At 37.4% G+C, this 16,992-nt stretch overlaps 1 protein-coding gene and 1 non-coding gene across 2 annotated transcripts; both read left to right on the forward strand.

The window, feature by feature from the left end:
* Positions 1-4,252: 4,252 nt before the first annotated feature.
* On the forward strand, positions 4,253-4,359 carry LOC145080759 (small nucleolar RNA R71). Its single transcript, XR_013695345.1, has one exon. It is a non-coding gene; the product is annotated as a small nucleolar RNA R71 (small nucleolar RNA).
* A 6,423-nt stretch (positions 4,360-10,782) lies between these two features.
* Positions 10,783-14,560, forward strand: LOC145050777 (zinc finger CCCH domain protein). Its single transcript, XM_078998975.1, has 11 exons — positions 10,783-10,803; positions 11,109-12,169; positions 12,250-12,449; positions 12,521-12,581; positions 12,670-12,768; positions 13,011-13,105; positions 13,276-13,389; positions 13,486-13,553; positions 13,835-13,945; positions 14,021-14,216; positions 14,299-14,560. The coding sequence occupies exons 2-11, from the start codon at positions 11,116-11,118 to the stop codon at positions 14,407-14,409; spliced, it is 2,109 nt and encodes a 702-aa protein (XP_078855101.1). The 5' UTR covers positions 10,783-10,803; positions 11,109-11,115; the 3' UTR covers positions 14,410-14,560.
* The last annotated feature ends 2,432 nt before the right edge of the window (positions 14,561-16,992 follow it).

Here is a 16,992-nt window from a genome sequence, read left to right on the forward strand (position 1 = left end):
AAGTCCCTGAAATTTCAGTTTTCTCGGTTATAACCCTTCTTTTTCGCAAGTTTGACAATTTTGGCCCAAATTGTAAAATTTTTGCAACTTTGGTCCTTTTTAATTTAAAAAGCATTTTAAACCTTTGAAAAGGACTTGAATCACTTATGGTCCACTGTTTTACAGAAAATCACAGTTTTGGCCCTCCAAAACAGAAAAATTCGCATAATGGGCCTCATTGGGCCGAAATTTTCATTTTTAGCCCATTAAGCTTGAAATTTATATTTTTAATCCTCTAAATGAGTATATTTCCAGAAATTGTTTTATTGAAACTGTTTTGACACACTTCATCCCTCAGAATTCGTGATATGTCAATTTGGGCCCTTAATTTTGTATTTTTCACATTTTAGGCCCTAAATTTGTGTTTTTAGCCCAAAGAAAATTGTTACTAAACCACTTAGCTATTTTTCTTGAAACACTTGGTATGTAGAAATACATTTGAAGCTAAAATCATTTAACATAAGATATATCTCGGTTTTGAGGGGTTTTATGGCTAGATCCAACATTATAGCACACAAAAGCATACATGTAAGCATGGAAATCATACAAGGCATACAAAACACATATAGATCTACACTTTCACTTGTATTCCCCCCCCCCCCCCCACAAAACTCATGAAAACAGAAAATAGGGGTATGAAGCTCACCTTGGGTGTGGGGGCTCGGTTTTGCAAAGAAAATGGAAGGAAAATGAAGTGATTTTCGGCCTTAGCACCCTTCCTTGGTAGATCTCGAGTTTGGTGACTTCTAAGGTGTATGATCACAATTTGGAATAGATTTAGAAGAGGTTTTTGATGGAATGAAATAGCTAGATCATATATATAAGTAAAAACTTACCTAAGATGATGATTAACTTGCAAGATCCTCTTGAAAGCTCCTAATTTTCGAGATTTTTGGAGTGGGGAGGAAGGAGTGTTCTTGAGTGATCTAGAGAGAATTTGTGAGAGATTTGTGAATGTGTGTGTGTGTTTCGGCCGAGAGTGAGAGGGAGGAGAGAAGAGAAGTGATTTTGAAGTGATGTGCATGGAGGTATGTGAGATATTTTGCATGGAAGTCCTTTGGATAACAATGATGTGGCACAACAAGTCAACTCTTCCATCCTCTTGGGCTTGTGCATTTGGGCCGAGAATTTGGAAAGAAAAGGAAAAATTTGGGCCTTTGCCCCTAAGCCCAACATTAGTGTTAATCTTGAGTATGTTTTAAGTCTAAAGAAATGTGGTAGGATTTTCATATTTTTATTGGACTAGTTTAGGTTATTCATGTATCAAGGCTTTTAATTCTTTTCATTCTAGGTCCAACATAGCCCAAAATGTTGAAACAAATAGATGTGGGTCCAATTAGAGCCCATTTAAGAGTTCTAAACCCAAGATAGTCAAATTGGAAGTTTATTGGTCCATTAGGTCCAATAAGGAAGTTCTAGTCCAAAATGGACCTAAGTAAGAACTTCTAGGGTTTCTAATTGTTTGATGACTATTTGTAGTACTTGTATGATGTATTTGATTGAAGTTTTTGATTCACATTAGCTTGAATGTATAGTTTACAAGACACAAAATTTCCAGTTGTGACAATAAATAATACCGACTCGTCGAGTCGGAGTCCTACTCGGCGAGTCTAGTCGCGATGTCAATTTTTTTCTGAAATCTATATGGACTCGTCGAGTCACGGTCAGAGTCGGCGAGTCTCTTGCAAAAAATTCATAATTTTTTTAAAATTTTTGTCATTTATTTAAAAAAAATCATTTCACCCCACACTTAGCCCATGCACACTCTCAAGCAGACATGTCCGACGAATTGGAGAATTAAAAATCTAAAAACGAAGGAAAAATTGCAAACAAAACTAAAAAAAAGTAAAAGAAAGCAAACTCTAAATAACGGGTTGCCTCCCGCCAAGCGCTTCTTTTTAAGGAGTCGTTAGTTGGACTCCTTCCCGTCTACGTTTCGTCATCTTCCAGCATCGGGAATACATGCCTAGTCTTTTGTGGTTTGTACTTCGTTTTGTAAGCGTGAATCTTCTTTTTGTAAGCCCGTTTTGCTTCCTCTCTCTTCTTTTTCACAGCATCATCCTCAGCTGCTTGGGCTTCCATTCTCCTCTTTTTCTTCTTTACCCCATGCGTTTTCACCTTCTTTTGCACTTCTTTTCCTTCAAACTGAATTACTTCGTATTTTGTGAAGGTGCGTGCTCTAGGTTTGGTAATGAATGGTTGATCAGCTTCCACCCTCCTTTCTTTTGCCTCCTCTTCTTTCTCTGTGCTCACCCCATCTTCAAGTGTAATTGCATTAAGACATGCTATATAAGTGTGTTGAACTTCCGTATCCATGTCTTCTTTTTCTGTTTGTTCTCCTAAAGAATGAGGAAAAATTTCCAAATCCAGATTATACAGAGGACTAGCAACCAGCAGATCCAAACCGTCCAAGTTATTATCAAATTCGACTGGACTCGTCGAGTCTAGTAAAGTGACTCGGCGAGTCTGATCGTATTCCACCATTTCTTGGTTGTTTTCTGAGTCGGCTTCTTCCAGTAGCTTTTCTATCTCCTCCAAGTCCTTGTTAACATCTCCATCCTCTCCAGAATGTAGCAGAAACTTGGTTGGATCTTCTTTTTGCAAAAGTTCAAGTTCTTTTTGTAATATCTCATCATCCAAATGGATCAATGAGATGTTTTCTTTTCTTTCCTCCTCTTGCTTGGCTTCTGGCATAGCTTTGAATATTACAGACTCATCACCCACCCTCAATGTTAATGTAGACTCGCATACATCAATTAAGGCACATGCGGTGTTTAAAAATGACCTCCCCAATATGATTGGAATTTTGGGGTCTTCTTCCATGTCAACCACCACAAAGTCTACCGGAAATATAAACTTGTCTACTTTAATAAGGAGATCCTCACAAACGCCTTGTGGATGAATTATTGTCTTGTCTGCCAAATGGATCTTCATATTTACCGGTCTTGGCTCTGGTAAATTCAACCTCTTAAAGAAAGATAAAGGCATCAGATTGATGCTTGCACCCGAGTCGGTCAATGCTTGGGTGACAACTTTATCACCAAACTGGCATGGAATTTTAATATTCCCCGGATCGCCTTTCTTTTCGGGCAGCTCACTCAATAGTACCTCCGCGACTTCAGCCAAATCTTTCCTAGCAGCAAAAAGACCTTTTAGCAAGTTGAAGTATTTTGGTGTTTGGAGCATTGTTTCCATAAATGGCATATTAACTTGTAAGGCTTTAACATGCTTCATGAAGGTTCTATATGCTTCAACTTTTTCTGCAGGCATGGCTTTAATTGGGTATGGCAAAAGAGGATTATATGGCTTTAAAGGACTGACAGTTTTATCATTCACGCACGGACTCGTCGAGTCCATTAGAGGGACTCGGCGAGTCAGATCGGGTTTTGCTAGAGTCGACTCTTCTGCCCTTTCTGTCTTCCTTTTGGAGATCCCTTGTGCATCTGTGAAAATTTCTTCTTTACTGGAGGTCACTGCACTCACATTCTCCATTCTCGGATTGGTTTCGGCATTACTTGCAAGTTGACCCGGTCTTCTTTCGTTCACTTGGTGTGCAAGCTGTCCCAGCTGTTTCTCAATGTTGAGGATGGATACTTGCTGATTCCTTAGCATGTCTCTGGTCTCATGTATTGCAGCATCGTGATCATTGTGTCTCTTTTCGGACGCGACTATGAATCTAGTGAACATTTCTTCCAAATCAGCTTTCTTTTCTACCGGTTCTTCTCTTTGATATAGTCCCCTCTCCTTCTGCTTGTATTTTTCCTCCTTAGCCTTCTTATACTCTTCGTATGGGAGCCATTCCTTCTTAGGTTTTCGCCAATTTTCGTCTTATCGATCGCCACTTGAATAGAAGACTTGAGCTTTCTTATTTCCATTCTCATCCACATCACAATCCTTGGTGAGATGGGGCCCTCTACAATTTTCACATCCCACCCTCATAGCATGGATTGTTTGATCCATTTTTGTCATTCTTCTATCAAGACTATCAAGCTTAGCTATCACCGCCGCTATGCTATCATTTGTCGTGTTCACTACTCCCCGACTTACTTCGTTTCTTGGATTTTGGTATTCTCTAGAGTGCTTAGAGAATTCTTCAATTAGCTCCTTGATTACCGGGGGCTCCTTCTTCGTGAGCGGACCTTGAGAATCTAGCAATTGCCTTGTGGTGACATTGACTCCATCGTAGAAAATGGAGACCTCTTGTTGGCTATTAAGGTCATGATGTGGGAAATTTCTAAGCAAACTCTTGTATCTTTCCCATGCTTCATAAAGAGATTCTTCGGGCTGTTGCTCGAAGTTGGCAATTGCTTTCTTTAGCTTGGCTATTTTGGAGGGCGGACAAAAGTGATCAATGAACTCCTCTTTCATCTTGGCCCATGTGGTGACTGATCCGGGAGGAAGTGACTTTAACCAATCCTTTGCAGCCCCTTTGAACGTGACTGGGAGCATGCGAAGAAGCTGGGTCTCACGGGGGACATTCGGTACATTGAAGTAGTCGGCCACATCATTCACTTCGTCCAAGTGCTTGTAGGTGTCTTCGTGATCCTTCCCATAAAAGGAATCTCCTTGAGTTGAGCGAGAATATGGCCTTTTAGTTCGAAAGTGGCGGTTGCGGGAATTGCGGGCTGCACAAGTCCCGGGCCGGTGTCATCGCGCATCCTCTTCTTCCATTCCCCCATGGGGACTTCATCGATATTAGCCATAGTGATGACTAAATCGTCTTCAAACTCGGAGTCGTGCTCGAATGTGGGTTCTTCTTCTTCCTCGGTCTCGTATTCGATATCTTCTTGAATTGGGTCTTCAATAGTCAAAGAGGCACTGGATGCTCCGGATTTGCTGCTCCTCTTCTTGCTGAAAACGGACTTGAGGTTTTTGAGTGACGAGTTCTTTGAAGAAGCGGATTCTCCAACGGCTTTGCCCTTGCTCTTCCTTAGCGCGGATTCCGGGTCTTCAAGAGGGGGGACCAGAGGTGTATCAGATCCTCGGGTCATGAAACAACTGTAAACAAAACAGAAAACGCGTAAAAAGAACAAAAATAAAATAAAAATTTAAAACTGAAACAGCGATGTACTCGCCGAGTCGGCACGAGTGCACTCGGTGAGTTCAAGGCAAAAACAGAAAAGAAATTTCTAGTTACTCTAAAAACGAAATTTTAATAAAACTAATTCTACTTACTGAATTGCTTCTTAAATAACTTTGTGTAAGATAAATCCCACACAAAGGATCGATTAAACTAGAATTTAATGTTAATTTAGAACCGTTCCCCGGCAACGGCGCCAAAAACTTGATGTGTGCAAACTCACTTAGTTTTAAACCTACTTTTAATTATCAAATAACACACAAAAGGCAGTGAACCTATCAATTGTGGTATAACTAAATAAGCAGGGTATCGATCACAGGGAACGGCAAATTAAAATTAAAAAACTAATTTTATCTAACTTAATTAATAAGTAGGGGTTTTATCTAGTTTTACAAGACTAGAAACTTACTAACTATTACTTACTTAAAAACTAGAAAATAAAAATACTAACTAGATTCAATAAATGGTAGGGAACTTCTGTTTAGTTCAACTTAGTTGATTCTATGGTTGATTTCAAGGTAATGGTGCAATGGATTAATTCTTTCGTTGGTTACCGATTCAAGTGATTAGATTCGTATTCACTACCCTAATCCTTAGCAAATAAACTAACTTAAACAGTGGCCAGTTGTCTAATTTAATTAAATTTACTAGATTAATTATTCGGGTTAAGTTAGACTTGCAATAGTTAACTAATTTATTCTTTTAATTAACTTCTTGTTTGATGGTCATCTTACAAGCTTGCACATGAATTTACTCAATTTTCTTATTAATTCTAGTTTCATATTCATTAATCCTAGACATATGGCATAGTGATCACATAGCATATGAGGTTAATAATCAATAGATGTTCATGCTAATCAATTATCTTCCTATTAACAGAAAATTAATTATTATTCACACACAAGGTTCTTTAGCAAGCTAAAATAACAAAAATTCACAAACTTAGAATTAATCCAACCAATCAATCAAACCATATTGTCAACTTTGTATCCCCAAACAGAAGTCTAAAGGTTTTAGCTCATAATTGAAGTAAATAACAGCAAACAAACAAAGTCAAATTGCTTAACCATAATGATAAAACAAAAGAATAAGTGGAATGATGAAATTTTGCCTCAATTATTCTTCGGGATTGAATTCTAGCTTCTCTCGTCGTCTTCTAGGGTTTTTCTGCCTTCTCAATCGCAGCTAAACTCTTCTGAATCGTTCCAGAATTCTCTCCCATCGTTCTGAGAAGTTATCTTTATATATACGAATCTACTCGTCGAGTCAGGTGGTGACTCGTCGAGTCCATCTCTCAGTCCCCGTATTGTGATAAGTCTCTGGGATCCCAAGTCATTATCTTCTCGATTCTTCGATCAGACTTGCCGAGTAGTCGACCCTACTCGTCGAGTAGGTGTTATTTTTGGTGTTTTTCTTCTTTATTCCATTCTTGATCTCTCAACCGCTTCTCCTGCTTCCTTCTGCTTCCGAGCTTCATTTTTGGACTGAAAATATAATTCAAACACTTTCAAGTACCTTTTGTCCATAAAATGCAATAATTTAGCTAATAAATGAATAAAAATCTATACTTAATATGAACTAAATATGCACATATCAGGGGCTAATCAACAGGTTGGAAAGGGACTGTTGGTTTTTTGGAGCGATGTGAATAGGTGAGAATGGTAGGGGATCTGTCGTGAGTTGTAGTTGTTGTATGAGATGGAGTTGGGTTATGGATAGGAGATGGAAAGGGGGTGATTGTGGTAGGAGGAAGTTGAGAGCACCATCTAGATGGGTGAGGGTCGATGTGGAGGAATTAATAGGAAGAGGGTGGTGGTTGTGGTTTTGAGAAAGGAAAGACAGTTTCATCAAAGACTACGTGACGGGAAATTATTATTTTGTTGGATGAGAGGTCTAACCATTTATACCCCCGATGGTTAGAAGGATACCCTAGAAAAATGCATGGGGAAGAACGGTTGGCGAATTTGTGAATGGTGGGGGAGGGGTGAAGGGGAAAACATAGGCAACCAAAGGTACGTAGATGATTGTAAGTAGGATGACGTTTGTAGAGAAGATAGGTTGGAGTGGTGAAGTTCTTTGTTTTGGCAGGTAGAATGTTCAAAATATAAGTAGCCATTTCTAAGGCATGATGCCAAAAACAAGGTGGTACTGAGGAATGGGTAAGGTGAGTGCGTATGATATTGTTGATAGAATGGATTTTGCGTTCCACCTTACCATTTTGGGGGGAAGTATAGGGACAGGAGAAGCGGAAAGGCATACCATTGTGACTGCAAAATTTATGGAAGGCGTTGTTATTATACTCAGTATCATTGTCACATTGTAAGCATTTAACTGTACATTCAAATTGAGTTTTAACAAGGGCATGGAAGGATAGAGAAGTAGAGAAGACATGTGATTTTTGAGAGATTAGAAATGTCCAAAGATAGTTTGTATAATCATCCAAAAATAAAACGTAATAACGGTGACCACCCGAACTTAGAATCGGTGAAGTCCATATATCACTATGAATAATATCAAACGCAGAACATGTAAATGAACTAGATTCAATAAATGGAAGTTTAACTTGCTTGCCAAAAACACAAAACTGACATAAAGAAGACGAAGGTTTTAATTTTCCACAAGTAATGCTGTTGTTTTGTTTAAGAAAACGAATTAAATTTAAATTCGGGTGTCCGAGACGATGATGCCAGACATCTTGAGACAAAGCAACAAAAGTAGAAGGAGGTATGAATTGAGATGGCAGCGGAGAAGTGAGAGGGTAGAGCGGTCCAGTGTTGTTACATCGAATTATAGGTATCCGGGTCTGAAAATCCTTTACAAGAAAACCGAAACGATCAAACTCAATAGATATGTTGTTGTCAGTTGTTAAACGCCTGACAGAAAGTAAATTAGTAATTAGGTTAGGAGCATAAAGAATGTGATTTAGTTGAAGAGTTGGGAAAGGAGTTGGTAAGGTGGAATGACCAGTACCTTGGATTGGGATTTGGAAGCCATTACCAACAATAATATGTTTTAAATGAGACTTGTTGAAAGAAGACGAGAGATTACCTTGTGTGTTCGTCATGTGGGATGTGGTGCCAAAATCAAGGTACCAATTGTTGTCCAGTGGGTTAAGCGACATAGTGTGCAATGCTTGATCAATATCGGTTGGAGCATAACCGATATCAGATGTTGAATAGTTTGATTGGGGTGGTCTCGGTCCTAGAATTCCTGGGCCACCCATCTGTTGTCTTGGAGCTGAAGGACGAGGATTGTTCAGATAAGGGCATGGAGGAATTGCCCATGTTAGCGGTGACCAACCCCACATTGGCTGTTGTTGAAATGTATTTCCCCAAGGTTGTTGCTGCTGAGAATAATACCAGGGTTGATGTGGTCCACGAGTCCCACGACCAAGTCCACCGGAACGACCATGCCCACCAGAGCGTCCACAACCCCGTGTTTGACCCCTGCCACGCCCTGTTGAGTAGGGAGGGGTATTAGGTTGAGGAGATGGTTCAGAGGGGGATGGAAGGGCGGATATAATATGAGAGGTGGTGGTATGGAGAGCAGTGGCAGGTTGTTGCTGATTTGCTTTGCGTGTCTCTTCCAATATTAGTTTAGACCTTGCCTGATAGAAGTCTGGTAGAGGCACCGTATGTTGGAGAAGTATGGAAACCCCATCATATTCAGAATTGAGTCCAGAGATAAGTTGTAAGACCAGTCGCTGACTTGAGACAGGAGAGCCAACGTTTGCAAGCTGATCAGAGAGAACTTTTAGTGCCTAGCAGTAGGAGGTGATATAGGAGAAACTGTCAAGCCGGGTATTGTTAAATTGTTGTTCAAGATATACCGCACAGGTATTGTGGTTATCCTGAAAGATGTTGGCTAGAGAATCCCAAGCTTGGGCTGCTGTTGAGTCAGGTTGAAGAATGACGTGCAAAAGGTCATGAGAAATCGTGTTGTAAATCAATTGCAACACAATGGCATCCACACGATTCCATAGTTGATCAGTGGTTGCTTTGGTTTTGTCTTTTGTCACCTTCTTTGTCTGTTGCTTTTTCTGTACTCGAAGAGGAAGGCTGTGTGGCGGGAGGGATGATGTGGTCAAGCACCTCGAATGCTCGACAATGGATTTTGAAAAGTTCAGCCCATGACGAGTATTGACTGTTCTCCATCTCAAGTTTTACAGGGATGAAGTTGTGGATGTTTGTTGTTGTGATTGCTGGATGTAGCTTATCCATAGTAGTTAATTAAAGGTTGCGATCGTTGAAAGGAAAGAAGAAGAAGAAATCTGATCACAGGGGAGAAGGAGAAGGAGGACTGGCGGCAGAATTAGGGTAAATCAAGGAGAGCGCTCTTATACCATAAAAGCGTATCAAAAGATTCCGTGTCCCGTTTCTGTGTTGGTTGATGATATATATAAGATACAATTTGAGATCCTTTATTTTAGGACCTGATATACATGCCTTATCTCCAAATATATTCAAAATATAATACATATATCCTAGTCTAATAATGTTGATTATATCATTTAATTTTATCTCAATGATAATTATAGTATTTGTATGTTAATTATAGCATTTTTAATTTAATGTGAATTATAACATTTTACTTTCGTGTTCAAATCATTCTATTTTTTTTAAAAATTGTCATTTATATCAGTCTACTTCATAAAAAAAAATATAAAGATTTCGAACATTAACGGAGTACATGTAGTTGAAAAATATTTAGTAAAAAAAACATTACACATTTAGAAATTTTGGAACAAAAAAGTAAACATTTAAAAATCTTGAAACAAAGAAATACACATTTAGGAATCTTTGAACAAAGAAGTTTTTTCATTGGAATGTGTAAACAACTGAGTGTTTGCAAATTCATGATAATGATTATGTTTTTATTAATATAAAATATTTTAATTTATCATCCGTGTAATTCACTGGTTTTTAGTGTAGTATCGTGTATAAAGACGGTTCAAATGATTAAACCATTATACCAAAATGGACAATTTGTGTTACTTTAAATAAACTGCACCATAATATATATATATATATATATATATATATATATATATATATATAGATAATGATTATGTTTTTATTAATATAAAATATTTTAATTTATCATCCGTGTAATTCACTGGTTTTTAGTGTAGTATCGTATATAAAGACGGTTCAAATGATTAAACCATTATACCAAAATGGACAATTTGTGTTACTTTAAATAAACTGCACCATAATATATATATATATATATATATATATATATATATATATATATATATATATATATATATATATATATATATATATATATATATATATATATATATATAAAAAGTCTTAGTGAAGGATCGGGGTTTTAAGGTACGGTTGGGCCTAAAACCAGACATTTTCCTTTAATTCGGATTCGACTTCACAAGTCACGCCATTTTATCCCACTCTTCCGTCCCTTGAGCTTCTGGATCCAACTTCTCGCCAATTTATTCCACTCTTCATTCGGCTTCAGCTTCAACTTCTCGGTTAGCTTTTTCTCTATATATAGTTTCAAGATATGATTGCTCGCATCGAAAATTTGTGTAAACCCTAATCCCCAAAATAACATAGAAATTTTCGAAAGCATTAATAAATTCATCCAACCATATTGTGCCATTGATTTCGTAATTTCTCTGAATTTGTTACTGCTATTTCTTTATCTGAACTTGTTAGGTATGTGTCGTTTGTTTGTATATGTGGTTAGTAGTTTGATTTGCGTGAATGTATGTATTTCCATTATATAAAGTTGATGTATTTATTTATAATCTTCATGAATTTGGATACTTCTGTCTGGTATATCAAGGTATTGTTGTAGTATCTGAGGATACATTCAATAGGGGATGCAGATGTACGATTTAGGTTATTATTTTTTTTCTTCGTGATTGATCGATCATACGATTTGTCCAATTTGTGTGTCATCAACTCGTAATTGACCTGTGACAAGAATGATGAGTGATGTTTATCGATTGATTTTGCAGGAGCAGTATGAGTGGTACGCCTAACAAAAGGGCGCATGAAGATAGTGGAGGTCATTCCTCCCTTTCAAGGTATTCTCATCCCCATCCTCATCCTCATCCCCATGCGCAGGATGATTCTGGGACATATCCTGGAATGGGGGGATCAAAGGCGCCAAATCCTTCAGCTCCCAGTGATTATCATCCTTCTTCCTTTGATATTGGGCAGGATTCCCGCATGCCAAAAGTCCCTAGAACTGAAATACGAGAAATGGATAGTAGAAGGTCTCCAATGGTTCAGATGTATCATGCCCAATCTGATCATGAAGACAGAGTTGAATTGAGAGATAACATTATGAAGATTGAGAGCCAAAGTGGTAAAAGTGATAAAGATGTTGGTAGGTATGAGAGAGATGGTATTGGTTACTCTGATTACAGAAATGATAAGGATGCGTACAATCCAGTGAATAGTCATATAAACTGGAAAGAATCGAAAGAGCACCACAGGACATGGAAGTATCCGGATACATCAGGATCAGGTGGAAACCTGGATTCATGGCATGTGTCACGTGCTACTAATGCTCATGGACAAGTGGAAATAGCAACCACAGAGGAGAAGGATTATGGGGAAGCTCATGAGGGTGTTAGTGAGAACAAAGTTGAGAGAGATAGGAAAAGGAAAGATGTGAAGCAGCGTGAATGGGGAGAAACAAACAAAGAGATGAAAGATCCAACAAAGGAAGAAAAAGAAAGCGAGAGAAAGGATGTAGTAGTACAAAAGGAGAAGGATAAAATTAGAGAGAAAGAGAAAGAGAAAGAGAAAGAGAAAGAGAATGAGAAGGAAGATGTTGTTGAACAGGAAAACATAGGAACGAAACAGAAAAGTGGAGATGCATGGAAGGAGTTGGATATTGAAGAGGAAAGAAGCAAAAAAGATTCAGATGATGGTGTTGATGTTGAAGGAGAAAGGGAAGCTTTTAGTTATGGTGTTCAACAGAGGAAGAGGATGCTTAGACCTAGGGGTAGTCCACAAGTTGCAAATAGAGATCCACGTTATAGATCTCGCCCTCAGGACAATGATAATGGTATTTTTATTTTATTTTATTTTATTTTTTATGTATGTTGTTAAGTTTAAGTGCAAGCAATGCAATATGGATGTTTGCAGGGAAAGGTGATGTGTCAAGTGTGATATACAGAGTTGGTGAATGCATGCAAGAATTAATCAAATTATGGAAGGAATACGAATCATCGGCGCCTGATAAAATGTCTGAAACCTCACAGTCACAATCACAGTCACAGACACAGACTGGACCCACTCTTGAGATCCGTATCCCTGCTGAACATGTTTCTGCTACAAATCGCCAGGTAATATTTTGTTTTATATCATGTTCATGTTGTCCTTGTTTTGTTCCTAAATAAGTGAATATGGTTTGCAGGTTAAAGGTGGGCAGTTATGGGGTACAGACATATACACGGATGACTCAGATCTTGTTGCAGGTATGCCTAGTTTATATTTTCTGAAAAAACTTTATAAATATTAAATAAAAACCTTTATGACATACAGTATGTTTGTTTTGTTGTCCAGTTTTAATGCACACAGGCTACTGCCGCCCAACTGCATCGCCTCCTCCCCCTGCTATTCAGGAGTTACGTGCTACTGTCAGAGTACTTCCTCCACAAGATTGTATGTATTTTTATATATATTTTATATGCAAGAAATAGCAACCTACTCAATTGTAATTTGAGAAATCTTACGTCTAGTTTTCTTGTTAGGACATTGTAAATTTGAATAATCTACTTAATTGTATTGTAGCAGTGCAATTTAGATGATAGATTTTTTTCAAACTACAATGATGCTATAATAAACAAATATTGCTGATTTTTTTTTTTGTATGAGATAATAAATAGTTAATGGATTGTTGGTAGGTTATGTTTCTACACTGCGAAACAATGTTCGTTCTCGTGCATGGGGGGCTGCTATTGGTTGTAGTTTTCGTGTAGAGAGATGTTACATTGTCAAGGTAAGTAACAACCACTTACTTAATACCAATCAACTTTTACCATTTCTACTTTAATTTAATGCTTCAAACAATATGTAACAAGTTATGGATGGATAAAAACAAAGTATGTTGGTAGTCTATTTTTGGTAAAACAAGGAAGTATAAAAAAAAATTTGTTTTGTTTTATTCAGAAAGGTGGTGGGACAATTGATCTTGAACCTTGTCTTACACATACATCCACTGTGGAGCCCACTCTTGCTCCTGTGGTTGTGGAACGCACAATGACTACTAGGGCTGCTGCTTCGGTCCGTATATTCAAATATTACTTTAATTACATTACATCATTCATATCTATATGTTTTATTAAAAAAAGGTGTATGTATGTATTTTTTTTTTTGTAGAACGCCCTTCGTCAACAAAGATTTGTGCGTGAAGTTACATTACAGTACAACCTTTGCAACGAACCTTGGTATGTGTTAACATGCATGAATTATATTAGTACTATCAATCAAGTAAACAAACTGTTGACTTTTCAAATCTTGGATAAATGCAAGAAACAACAACTTACATTCATTGGTTTGTTTGTTTGTTATAGTAATAGCAAGCATCCTACTTCCACTTGACAACATACGTTGTACTTGAGTGATAGATGTTTGTAATAAGAAAAAAAAATTGAAAGTAGAATGGTATATTATATTATATATAATAAAGTAAGAAAGTGAAAGTGTGTATGTATGTATGTGATTGAAGGATCAAGTATAGTATAAGTGCGATAGCTGACAAAGGTCTGAAGAAGCCTCTGTTTACGTCTGCAAGATTGAAAAAGGGAGAAGTTCTCTACTTGGAAAGCCGTACACGCAGGTATACTTGTTTTGTTTTGTTTTGTTTTGTCTCATCATCATAAAAAAGTTAAAAAGTTTTTGAGTTTTGTCAAAGGTATGAGCTGTGCTTCAATGGAGAGAAGATGGTGAAAGCAGGAGGAAATGATATGGAGACAGCGACAGCAGCAGCAGAGGGTGGTGGTGGTGATGGGTGTTTGGTGGATGTTTTCAGATGGTCTGAATGTAAGAAGCCTCTTCCTCAGACAGTCATGCGTGCTATCGGCATCCCATTACCACCTGAACATCTACAGGTAATTCATTTTTCTTTTTTAAAAATAAATAAATAAATGAATAAGTAAATCTTTTTTTTTAATTGATATTTCTGGGTTGTAGGTGTTGGAAGAGAATCTTGATTGGGAGGACATCCAGTGGTCGCAGACGGGTGTTTGGATATCTGGAAAGGAGTATCCTCTTTCCAGGGTGCATTTTCTATCGCCTGTGTAAAATCATCCAGTTTTTTTTTTTTTTTTTTTTTAAAACACGATTGTGGTGTTCTGTGTTAACCTATAACCACTTAACATGTTCTAATATTTCAAACATGACCATTGCCCTTGCTTTTTAGTATTTATTAATTGAATTCTCTACATATTTACAATTCTCTTCAATAACATGAAAATTCCACACAACAAACCAAAGATAAAATCCAAACTCTCAACTTGCAAGCAATTATAGGGTTAATTGTATTAAACAACTTGTATTTTTTTTTTATTGTTAAAAAATCCCTTTTATTTTTCTATTTTTTCCCGATTTGGCTTATTTTACTCGGTTCCTGTTGTTTCACAGTTTTTTTCAAAAAAAATTCTAACTTTTCTTTTTCCTAAAACCTTACTTTTGATGGTGTTTTTTTTTCTCGGACCAAAATTTTCTTTTGGCTTGTAATTCTCTTGTTTTTTTTTTTTTTTTTTTTTTTTTTTTGGATTTGTAGGTGTTATTGATAGTTTCCAATATTAAAATATGAAGGAAATATATATTTTTTTAAACAAATAAAAAGAATTTAGCGTCTAATTTTTGCTCATAATCAATTTCTAAAATGATCAAAGATTGTAACAAGTTAATAACAAGTCTAAGCAGATTTGGTATATTAGATTGTTAAAAGAATCAAATAGAAAGACAAATTTTGAAGTGAAATCTATATTTGAAATCTATTTTAAGCTTTTATGTTTTTTGATAGAAATATTTATGTTTTTAAAAGAGATTTGATTAATAATAATGACATTAGATTCTTCTTAGACTGATTTTTTTTCTCTGTCAATAGTTTGGTACAAGGAAATGAAATTGAAGCGGATAATAGAAATTCAGAGAGATCGAGAATTAAGTTGGGAAAAAAAATTGCTTTCAATGTTTGGTACAACCATTTTCTAAATGGTGTGAGGTATGGGTTTGACGACAAGGTAAAGCCTAAGAGTTAGTGTTGCAATTGAGTATTTGCAAGTGACTGAGTTGTTTGTTGCCATCGGATGGGTTTCGAGTGGTCTCTCAAGTCTTCTTTGTGGATGCCTCGATTTTATGAAGTAGTTAAGGAAAACGTATGTAATGTCATGGCGTTGTTTTTACAGATTCTAACCAAGACGGATTTCGAGAACAAAATCCAGTTTAAGTGGGGAAAAATTGTAACATCCGATTTCGAGAAGTTTATAGTTTCATGATAGCGGGCCATGCAGTGTTTACGTAAAGGGCATTGGGCTTCAAGGGACTAGAGTTTAGACCTTATTAGATGTTGACACTGTTGGTTAAGTGATTAAAACTCTCGAATTATGCATTGAAGCCAAAAGTTAAAATGGGAAAAATAATATTTCGGAATTCTTGCATTGATCATGGTTTTATTTCGACATGTATTAAGTCGGAAGTAATTAGACAGGGTTGTGGGGCATGTCGTGTGCATATAAAGATCGTCGAAAATGAAGTTCAAACGAAGAAGTTATGGTTGTTTGAAGCTGAGAGATATTTTGGGAAAAACACGTCTTCACGACGTGGATATGAGATCCCCATGGAATGGAACGTTGTGCAACCCAAGCCCATTAATTTAGGGTTCGCCTCGTATTTAAAGGCTTCAACCCCTTGTTTTAAGTCACGAACCCAATACGCGCGACGTACAGCTGAGTACGCCCTGCGTACTTAGTTAGAGTGGGTTTCGCACAAGTGGGCCTCAGTTTGGGCCATTCATTGGACTTCGCTTCCTTGGGCCTTGGTGGACCATCAGAAATCATATATTTTTGGGCTAAGAATATGTTTGGGCTTAAAGGGAAGGTCCATTTGAGGAGATGGGTCCAATTTGGAAAATTAGGCCATTAGTGGGCTTTTATGGAATTTACACTTTTGGGCCTTATCAGTTTTGGGCTTGGAACTTAGTTATGAATCTTGTTGGCCAGGGGTAAAATGGTCAATTTACCCCCAAGTATGGACTATGGATCATGGTTTGGGAGCCAATTGCTAATTGGGTGATATTTTAGTATTGATAGCTCAAGGAGTTGTCAGGGCAGTAGTTAATGATTTCTTGCAGGAAGTTTCAGCATTCGAGGTGAGTCTCCTCACTGTTTGTATGGGTCGAAGGCACTAATGCTGGCCCATTTGGTTTATGTATTATAAGAAGACCCAGGGGTTAGCCCTAGGCATTATGTATGAAAGACCAAGAGGCGGCTCCTGGCACATTGTATGCTAATTAGCTAAGTAGAGTAGTATACATGCTAGTTTTCTTTGTGATGCTTGCATGGAAGACCAGGAGGTGGCTCTTGGCACTTGTCTGTAAGACCCAAGGGGTGGCCCCCAACTTGGCAAGAAAGACCACGTGACGGCCTGTGGCATAATGGCAAGACTATGTGCGACACATAGCACCTTTATTGATTATGATATATGAATGATATGTATGGCTCACGGTTATGTATGGCATGTATGGATCAGTTGATATGTATGGTATGTGGTATTTGGGCCATTAGAATGTCGAATGTTGGACTAGACTAAATGGTTGGGCCTTATGGTAAGATCTTGTAAAGGTTTGGGCCCAATTTGGAAAATTGGGTCATATGTTAA

The sequence above is a fragment of the Lactuca serriola genome, chromosome 1 (genome assembly GCF_051521515.1).
Source record: "Lactuca serriola cultivar US96UC23 chromosome 1, Lser_US96UC23_V15, whole genome shotgun sequence".
Taxonomy (NCBI): domain Eukaryota; kingdom Viridiplantae; phylum Streptophyta; class Magnoliopsida; order Asterales; family Asteraceae; genus Lactuca; species Lactuca serriola.

Bases quoted from the DNA above. Each gene is read 5' to 3' on its own strand.
- LOC145050777 (XM_078998975.1), top strand. From the start codon at position 11,116: ATGAGTGGTACGCCTAACAAAAGGGCGCATGAAGATAGTGGAGGTCAT. The intron at 12,769-13,010 runs GTATGTATTTTT...GATTGTTGGTAG, and splicing joins AGTACTTCCTCCACAAGATT to GTTATGTTTCTACACTGCGA. The intron at 13,390-13,485 runs GTCCGTATATTC...TTTTTTTTGTAG, and splicing joins CTACTAGGGCTGCTGCTTCG to AACGCCCTTCGTCAACAAAG.